This window comes from Gavia stellata, chromosome 16 (genome assembly GCF_030936135.1).
Source record: "Gavia stellata isolate bGavSte3 chromosome 16, bGavSte3.hap2, whole genome shotgun sequence".
NCBI classification, from domain to species: domain Eukaryota; kingdom Metazoa; phylum Chordata; class Aves; order Gaviiformes; family Gaviidae; genus Gavia; species Gavia stellata.
Window position 1 is genome coordinate 10,152,421 of NC_082609.1, and position 9,947 is coordinate 10,162,367.

Genomic DNA, 9,947 nt, shown 5'->3' on the forward strand with positions numbered 1-9,947 from the left:
GCAGACAGATCTCCCCGTGGGCTCCTGCATGCACAGATGACCTCCTCCCCTCCGTGGGCACACTGCTGCATGGGGCTTGCTTTTCTGCACTGTCTGCACCAACTGCTTTCAAACCCATCTTGGATACCATAGGCAAGATCCTGGGTACACCTGCAAGCTCCAGGCCTGCCAAACGCAGCAGGTAACAGAGCTGTAGGGATTTTTAGCCTTTTAATCCAACACAAGCAGCTCTTTGGACCCAAGAGAGCTTTGAGCATCTTGGGAACTGTCTTTTGGGACACCCCTGGACTTCCCATTTGCATCAGCCTTTCTCCAACCTCCACTTATCCCACCCATCGCAGCAGCAAACCCCCTACCTGCCTTGTTGACCATCCTGAGCACTGAGGATCTTCCCGCAAGTCCTCAAAAGATGCCTTCCCTTCATGTATCCCAAGGAAGGTCCACACAACCTCCAGGAAGGGACTGAGGTTCAGGGATGCCACCAGCACAGGGCCATGGTGCAGGTCTTGGCCACAAAGCCACTCCTTGGCAGCAGGAGTTGGGACGCTGCTGGGATGGGGCCAAGGGGTCACCCCTCGCCTGCACTCCCCAGCAGACGAGCTCCCATACAGCTCCAGCACCCCCAGCAAGCATAAGTTTGTGCCAAGTGTCGCAACATCTCCCTGTTATCACCCCAATTCCCGGGTGCCAGGACTGCAAGAGGAGCTCTGCTTTTGCTTTAGCCCATTCTCTCTCTTGGGTTCAGAATAAGGCTGGAAAATGTGAACCACCCCAAATGAGCCTGTTGGTAAATGCCATTATTTTGAAGAGGCTTAAGGACCATTTGTGGTTTCTAAGCTGTTAATCATGATCATCTGGGTCTGGTTTGTGATCTTTGAATGCTTTTGACTGGTGACTCTGTTGCAATGTCCCCAGGGCACTGGTGGCTTTTCTCCATACATCAAATCTTCACAGAAAGCAAATTCCAGCCCTGGTACAACAAGTGCTCCTCCAGCCTATCGTGGATGGGCTGTCGCAGGGAGGTAGGTAGGTTCCCAAATTTTTCATTCCCCTGCAATGCAATTTTCCATTCCTTTGCAACAGTTTACAATTCAAAAAGATGTAACTTGAAAGTGCTCAGATTTGGTCAAAAGATGATGCAGACCAGACATTCATCCTGCAGAGGAGGATCACCTCTTACTGCTGATCCACCTAGAGGCAGATGGTTCAGCTTGCCTCTCACCTCCTTGCCCACCGCCCCTTCCCTGCATTCCTTGTGCTGCATTTCTTGTGCGGCATTGATTTCCCCTCCGAGTGCCTTCCAGAAGCCAGGAGAAGACACCATCAGCATGTGCACAGGTCTTCTGTCCCACACTGTGTGTGGTGGCCATCACCCAACAAGGCAACCAAGGGGAAGCCATCCCACGCCAGCACCTGCTTTGGAGCCTGCCTGTCCTCTCCATTTCTCCACGACGGGAGCTGTGCTCGGCGAGTCACACAGCATGGCTGGTGGAGCCGCCTGACTCATTTTTCTCTACTCCTCCAGCTGATGTGTTTGGAGGAACACGCTGCTCTGACAAGGTGACACATCCTGAGAAAGCCCACACTGCTGAAGACATCTCCCTGCTCCTTCTACCAGGAGCACCCAGTGCAATAGCAGTTCGCAGCTCTTTTTCATTCCTCCCCAGTCAAATAAGCCCCAAGCACTTCTGTTTGACTTTCCCGAGGGATATAGAATAGATGTCAATCAGGAGAGAGGAGCCCTGAGATCCCACGTTTCTGAAGGCATCTGACAAACACACAGATGTCAGTAGAGGTGCTTGGAAAGGAAGGGCAATTGCTAATGGAGAAACTGCATTAAAAACCTAGCGTGACTGCTATTCGGCTGCAGCTGTGTTAGCAGCCTATGTTGGATTCTTCTTTTGGCAGAGGCAACTGCCCTTGAATCAGTTGGTTTGGCTCAATTCGTTGTGGAATAATTAAGTTCAGTTCGTTGCATTGCATAATCTGGACTTTCTTCAACCTGCTTCAGTAGTAAAGTAGTTAATCTCATACAGCTCTGGGAGAGGTTACGAACATGAAATTAAGTCAGTACAAATCTATCAGGAGCCTAAGCAATAAGAGGATCAAGACAGAAGTGTCCAGGAGGCAGGGGGAGGTCGGCAGCCTGTCTCTGCTTTGATGCCTCTGGCTTGCAGAAGAAGGAAAGGAGAAAACCATGGCGTTACACACACTTGAAATGTCCCAGGAACCAACACAGTTCCCATCTGCAGAGCAACTCTCGTAAACACTGAGGATTTACCCATCAAACTCAAGTTTGGAAATGTGCCTGGATGCTTCCAAAGAATCTGAGGAAAGATGTTTCTGTTTCTGGACAATCAAAACTATCATATTTCCTGGCTACAGTAAGGATTTCTAAACTGAAAAATGTGCAAATGTGTTTTACTAGGAGTGGGCACATCCCAAACAAGGGTAATCAGAGAAACTCTTTTCAGCACTGTTCTATTTACATGTGTTACAGATTGAAGAGGAAAATCTTTTCCCCAGTTGCCCTGGCGTATAAACGTAAATGCTCTTGCTAAGTCCCCTTCCAGCTTTGGGAAGTGAGACCAAAGCACCTATTGGCACCTATTGGCTATACTCACGCTGCGAACCTGGCAGATGTGTTGGAGGAGCATCAGGGGACAGTGTTGGATCAAGATGAACCTCATTCAGCTATAAAAAATGATCATACCTCCCTCCCTTGCTCCTCAGAGGGTGATAACACCATGTGAATCCTTGTCCCAGGCATGCTAAAGGACTGTTGCTTGCTCACAGAAGTCCACCAACACCCAGCCCAGCTATTCACAGCTGGTGAGAGGGTCATACCCAAAGCCAGCTTTACTCTCCGAGTTAATAAAATAACAGATGCCATTAAGAGCAGTTCTTTCAGCTTCATGTTGCAGGTCACCCCAGGGAGAGCAGAGGGAAGCCCAGATGAGAGCAGGGAAAATCTCCATCACTACTGAAGCAAATTCACAAGGGATGTTTCTGGCAGGGGAAAGTGTCCTCCAGAGCCACATTCGGACTGGGGTCTCCCTTGGACAGCGGAGCAGCTGCCGATTGAGCTGAGATTTCTGTCTCACAAACAGCTCCTTGAATTGCTCTTGGCATTGACTTTTTCCTGTTCAGCTAATTAAAAATCTGTCTTTGAGTCATAAGCCCCCATTAGTAATAATTTGCTTTGCACTTCTCCAGTGATTTATGGCTGAGATATCAAAGTGCTTTAGAAACATTAATTAATCCTTCTAATACCCAAGGGACTGATCCACTCTCCGCAATGCACCATTGGTGGAGTAAATGTAGGAAATCCCCAGGGTTTACTCCAAACTGCAGGCAGGGAGGGGAAGGGAGCAGCATCCAACCCAATGAGCTCATTTCAGCTGCCTGCCTGCAATCAGAGAGATGTGCAGTCAAAATAACAGCACTGAATGTGCAGCCACAAGTGAACCCAAGGCACATCCAAGCTCTCTGCTCTCCAGCAGCAGTTCTTGCTGCTGTCCCTATCTGTCCAGGGTGGGAAGGGGAGCTGTGACACCCCACCTCTGCTCTGCAGATCATGCCAGGAAAGGCATGTGTGGACCAAACCCATCTTCACCCAGAGCCCTGCAAGTGGCAGTGGCAGGGTCATTAATCAAAGCCACACTACTCGTGCTAACACATGTATTTCCCTTGCCGTCCTGTCCGTTTCTCCAATCTGCTTCTTGCACAAAGCCGCTTTTTCCCGGCTTGCAGTGCAGACCCAAGGCTGTCTCCCACACCTGAGATGCAGCTCCAGTCCTTGCCAGCGATAAGGATCGCTACCTCCATTGGCTTCGGAGAGGCTTTCATCCTTGCGCACACCAATGAGCCATTTGCCACCTGGTGTTGTCCCCATACTTTGAATGGTGTCATCACAAGACTGCGGGGTGGAGCTGGCCATGTAGGGTGGTGCCAGAGATGGGGAAAGGTATAAAGGTCCCAGCATAGACTGCCAGAGACAGGTTCTCTGAAAGCCTGAGAAGTGTCCCATTTCCTCTTTGCTGTTCCCAGTAAAGCATCACCTTGACCATGAAGGCAACTGGTGTTTTCCTGCTCCTCTCCCTAGCATTCTGCTGCTACCAAGGTGAGTGCAACATTTTGCTTCGGAGCCATTTCCTCTCCTTGCTAAAGCTCCCAGGTCTGCTGCGTGGGCAGGTGAGCCTGGGAACAGGCCAGCTGGTGCTGGGACCTTGCTCCGGCCCTGGACAGGGAAAGCGAGCAATCCCCAAGGAGTGCTGCAATGGCCAGTGTGCATTAAACCAGTGGTCTGTGAGCAAGCCTAAAGCAAAGGCTTTAAAAGGGTGCCTGGCACCTGCTCCCAAAAATGAACAGACCTGCTGGTCTGACACTCTCCCTTCAGGGCTGGGATTCAGCCCTGACGATTTCTAGGGCACTGCAATTCTTTTAGAGTGAATAGGTGCTATTTGGTTTTAAAAAAGCAAACCCAAGACGACAGGAAACGCATCTATGCAAGGGAAAATGCAGCTCTCGCAACCAAAGTCAATGTTTAAGCCAACTGTGTTTTCAAAATCCCATATGGTGCAGAGGGATGAGAACATGAGCTGTTGCTGCTCTGCAGGTCCTGCTCACCAGGGATTTCTGCGTTCGTGGGTTCATTCAGAACAGGAGGGTGCCTCTGAAACAAGTCCTCCATCATCCTATTCACTCTGCAGTGGTTGCCATTGCAGAGCTGTCTGAGCACAAAATCTGACTCGTTTCAGATGAACTGAGCATGTAGTGAGCCACAGCTCCTGGGTCTGGACCAGTGCTAGTCCAAAGTAACATCCCTGAAACCCTAAAAGTGCGGCTATCAGGTCCTCAGGACCAAACTGTTTCACTCCACAGACGCACTGCTATTGGGCCACGCTGGTTGTTAATGTAGATGTAGCCTAAATCCTCCATGTAGATGACTTCTGGATCTATAAGCAACCCAAGGTCTTCTTCTCAGTACTTTTGCTGAACAAATTCAGGTTGTTTTTTAAAATACACCCACAGCATGTTCCACCCATGTGATCCCAGCTGTCAGTTCAGGGTCAGTTTCTCCATGGAAAAGCCCACCAAAGTCACGGCTTGTGCCCACCAGCTTTGGTGTGAGACCTCAAAGTCCACCTATTTCTCCTTCTTGTAGAGACCTTCAGCAACCTGTCTTTTGCTCTGCTTCCTTGTGGTACAAACCCACTGACATTAGAAAAATCACCCTGGATTTACTCCAGCACCAGTTCAGCATCAGCAGGAGTTTCTCAGTTATCATGAACACATGATAAGAGATAACGAAAGCCACCTTTGCTCCCTGGCAGCTGGCAGGGAAAGTCACTAGAAGTGCATCTGGCCTTGACAGGGCCTTGCACTATCACGGTGTTTCTACCAGGGGAAAGAGGCAGATGCAGCCGGGAGGGACCCAGCTGCAAAATGGGGCAGATCCAAGGGCAGAAATTGTTTGCTGGGACAAAGGTGTCTGAGCGAAGACACACAGTCCTCAGGCTAAAGCATCTTTAGTAGGTGTCCCTTGAAATCAGCCCGAGTGACGGGTGCTAAGGCGTCTTCTCTCTCTCTCCACTCTTTCTCTAGGAAACGCTGAGATGGATGGAGCTGCTGGCAAAGGAACAGAGGTGAAGGCTCCTATTTTTGTGTAGCACAAGTGTGTGCCCAGCTTTGGTGAGACAGCACTAACCCATACACTGGGGAGCCAGAGTTGCTAAATACAGTGAAGTACAGTGAGCTGCTGGGTTGGCAGCCCAAAGATGCCAGCGCCTGGGAACCACCTTCCACCTGCTGTGCCACAGCAAAATCCCAGTGACGGTACTGGTTTCCCACTGCATTTCCCCACAATCAGTGGAGGAAAACTGGTAATAAAGAGCTGAATATGGCTGTTACCTGCCAAGAAGATCAGAGCTCCCCTTACCCTCTAGCTTGCAAGTGCGAGGGCAGGTATCGTTGTAGCATATAAATAAGAACTGGGAAGAACATGATCAGCATGTGCATTGGAGCATTACTCAATATTGCCACTCCTAAGGGTGTGCAGGAGTGCCAGGTGAAGTTCAGCTGGCCAAAGGACAGCATGGTGACAGTGTTTCTGAGAGTTCACAGCGGAGCTCTGAGCAAGCTGGCATGGGTTATCAAGATATACAAAATATTCACCTCCCCATGAATGCAAAGCTCCTTTGGTAAACTGAAAGCATGTTTAATATTTTCAGCTTTACCCTTTTGCATCTCCAGGCAGCTTGTGGCAACTATGACCTAAGAAAAGGTTGCACAAAGATCTTTGACCCTGTCTGTGGCACGGACAACCTCCTATACGGCAATGAGTGTCTGTTGTGCTTTCAGAACCTGTGAGTATCTGGACCTCAGGCAAGTCTAAATATCATGCGGATGAGGGCTACTACATATGTCTGGGAGTTCCTAGAAAGAAAGCTCTTTGCATGCAGCTGGGTGGAGCACGGGCAGTGTGCCCAGCACATCTGGCATGAATCTGGCCTCCCGCGCAGATGCTGCACCCGCTGCTCTGAGCATGTGGACTCTGGCTGCGAAATAGGTCTGTTGTGTGCGACTTGCAGCACACAAGCTGCCCGCAAGCAGGGACCACACAGTCAAAATTTCCCCACACCTGGAACTGCCAAGCTGCAGTGGTTGCTCGGACTGTGCTGGCGGGTGTCCAGGAACACAGGCAAATGGCAAAGTCCTCAAAGTCTGCCCAGATCTAGCATGCAGGCAGAAAAATATTTTTCCAGGTGACCTCAGATGTGTGGTGGCTGAGGAAAAACTATGGTTATTCACCCCAGCAATTTATAGCTGAGCTCTGCTTTCTGTCTTCTCTGCATATGAAAGATACAATTTGCTCTGGGTATTTTTAAGAATGAGCCTTATATTTAATCTGTGCTGGTGCCAGATTGCACTGTCTTAGCAGAAGGCCAGGTCCAAATGCTTGTGACGTCTCTGGCAAGACTTGATTCATTTCATCTGGCTTGGGCCCTAGGTAATTTTGAGTATATTTATACATTGAAAGAGCTCTGTGTCAGACAAGTAAAGGAATTACTTCCAACTCAATGCTATTAGGTGGTTCAAAAATCTCTGTTGGGAAGACTGAGTCTTATTTGTAAGCAGATGCCCCAGTTGGTGGGGCTAAGGGAGCTTCACCTTTGACTTTACCTGGTGGAGGGAGGAATTTTCAGTCATCAGGCTCATCTCCCCATCTGCCATCAGCAAAGACGTCTCTAACAGAAGCTCAAATTCCAGCTTTTCTATCCCTGGATGAATGGGCTTGTGGAGCCAAATTCTGCTTTTAGGAGCACTGCCTCCCGGCTAACTCTGCAGTAACAAGGAACAGAGTCCAGATCACCGGGAAAAAGAGTCTGGATAAGAACTGGTGGTCTGGCTCTCCCCTCTCTCCTTCATTAACCCAGGCTGCTGCCCCATATTCTGCTCCTGGCCTGCTCAGATGCTGGTTTTACATTTCAAGGCTGAAGACGATGCAGTCAGGCAGAGACATGCTGAGTGGGATCTTCTGAAGGAAGGCGCCATGGTTAATGACCCGGCGCGGCATGGCATGGCGGTAATGACCATGCTGGAAGCCAGCAGCCCAGCACCAGCTGTCAGCTGTATTGTGCAACAGATGGGGGTGGGAGGTTCGTCAGACACAACATCATTAGGGCTTTGGCCATGAACCAAGAGCGGGGTAAAGAGAGCGAGGAAGGCTTCAAAGCCAGCTACACAGGGAACAAAGTGGCATCGAGGATGCCACATCCCCCCGATGTGGAGAACAGCTTCGGAGGGGATGGGGGACCTCAGTCGTCGCAGAAGGGAAAGTTTGGAGTACAAAAAAGAAAAGGACTGAGCTGATGGTGTATCTGGATCCATCCGGGAGCCAGGGGAAGGAAGGGCTGGACAAGCAGCTGATGCTGGTGCCCGCCTTGCGTTGACAGGCGCTGCATCCCTGCACTTCTTCAAATTTGTGTTTGTGCAAGCTCTCAGCAGCTGCAACTGGAAATGTGCTGGTCCTGCAGGTCAAAGCCCTGAGCCTTGCAGCTCCCCTGTAACATCCCCAAGTGAAGTTTTGGGGTTAGGAACAACAGTCATTTGGTCTCCTGGTCAGGGCGATCAGAGCCAGACACCAGGACTTTGAAGCTGCCTGGTGCCAGATGTCTCAAGGGAGAGATAAATGGAGCGTCCTCGTTTATAAAGCTTTGGCCCATGAGGAAAAGTCAGGTAGCCGAGAGGGAGGATGAAGTGTCATTTGCAGTTTTATGTGTGCAACCGGTCTGACAAGAGCTGGAGGCCTGCAAGGAGTCTGGGAATAACTACAGCAAGAGCATCTGGCGGGTCCCTGCAGCAGCGGCGTCTCACTTGTCGCCTTTGGTCACTTCACTGTGACCAGCATGCAAAAGGCTTTTTGCAAAATGCAAAACAGCTTGAAAATCATTTTACCAGCATTTCTCTATGCACCTGAGAAATGGGTTTGTCTTTCCAAAGAGGAGAACATTGTGTTTCCACGTGAAAATTGAAAAATTCAGAGTAATTAGGTCCACTACTGGGCAAAAAAATAATAACAATAATTTTTTTGCAGGTGCCTTTTTAATATTTTCCTTGCTTTTGCTGCAGAAGCAAGTGAGAGGGGAGGCTGGGAGCAGGCCCAAGCTCAAGCAAGACACAATGGCAGGCATTTGTCTGTAAAAACCTACAAAACAAAGTCATAACCTTTATCGTCTGCAGCCAGACAGGCATTAGAGGTGTCTTAGTGCTGTCCTACAGCAGAGGTGAATCATTCTGCCAGGAGGTGTCAGGAAGCGCCAGCTCTTGAGCTTATTGGAATTAATTAACACATGTCCATGGTAACCCTGAACTCCCTGTCAAGAATATGTGGCCTTACTTACTGTGAATAACACTTAAATGATGATTTAAGTGGTATTTTCCTTTCTTTCTTTCTTTCTTTGTCCTCTGAGCCAGGCTCTTCTGTGTATCAGGGACCTGAAGGCATCCTCTAGCATTTTTAACGTCTCTTCCAGGCAAAGAAACACTAATGTGCGCATAAAGAACAGGGGAATGTGCCAAAAGCCCTCTCCACGCTCCGACGCCGCTCAAAACTAAAAGGTGCAACCGTTCCGGAGAAGACAGCACAAAGCTGTCCCTCACCTAAACAAACTCCTAATAAAATGGAAGCATTGCCATGCCTTGCACTGGGATTTCTTGCACACACAGCAAACCCCTTCCCCTGACATTTAAAATACCTTCTTGAAAAATATGCTTTGTTTTGGTAATGTCCATAAAGACCTGTGAGGAAATTACTGTCAGAGCCCCAGGGACAAGGCTAGGACATGCCCAAGGAGGGAGCCAGGCTCTGGAATAACAAGCAGACTCTATTTTGCATTAAGAATTTTGTTCTCCTTTCCTAAACTTCAAGCATCCAAGCAATAGGAGATTTTAGCATTCTCGTGACTTGTGATTACATTTGTTAAATACAGGGCATTAAAGCCCTTACTCCAGGACCTTTGCCAGGAGGAAGAGTCCAACAAGTCATCTTCATGCTGACCTGTCTCCAGCCTTGTCCATATGCCACTGCCCCATCACATGGTCCCTGTGCACCGAGAGCCGCCAGCCTCAGACTTGCCGTGCAGCTCACAGCTACCCAGTGCCTCGGAAACCCAAAAAAGGCTCCATTTTTCCAAGCAAAAATCTGGTTTTCCTCTAGCGGGCTTGGTGAGCCGTGTGCTGGCACCCGCGCCCGGGCCCCAGGGCTGCGGGCTGGCGGGAGCTGAGATGCGGCGCAGCGGGACTCTGAGCGCGGGTCCCCGGCTGCAGAAAGGGAGGAGGTTTCGGCACTGGAGGCCGCTGTTGCTTCGCCGGAGCCGGTGCCCATGCCGTACCGAGCCCGCAGCTGGAGCCCGCAGCTGGCGGGAGGCGGCGGCGGCCGCGGG

General features: G+C 49.9%; 1 protein-coding gene across 1 annotated transcript; it reads left to right on the forward strand.

Moving 5' to 3' along the window:
- Positions 1-4,068: 4,068 nt before the first annotated feature.
- On the forward strand, positions 4,069-9,120 carry SPINK1 (serine peptidase inhibitor Kazal type 1). The gene is made up of 4 exons (XM_009806844.1): positions 4,069-4,123; positions 5,608-5,648; positions 6,256-6,368; positions 9,039-9,120. Exons 1-4 carry the CDS (start codon positions 4,069-4,071, stop codon positions 9,118-9,120), a joined length of 291 nt encoding a protein of 96 aa, XP_009805146.1.
- Positions 9,121-9,947: the final 827 nt, after the last annotated feature.

Excerpts from the sequence above, each read along its gene's own strand:
- SPINK1 (XM_009806844.1), top strand. The coding sequence starts at position 4,069 with ATGAAGGCAACTGGTGTTTTCCTGCTCCTCTCCCTAGCATTCTGCTGC. Across the intron at positions 4,124-5,607 it reads AGCATTCTGCTGCTACCAAG|GAAACGCTGAGATGGATGGA; the intron begins GTGAGTGCAACA and ends CTCTTTCTCTAG. Across the intron at positions 5,649-6,255 it reads CTGCTGGCAAAGGAACAGAG|GCAGCTTGTGGCAACTATGA; the intron begins GTGAAGGCTCCT and ends TTGCATCTCCAG.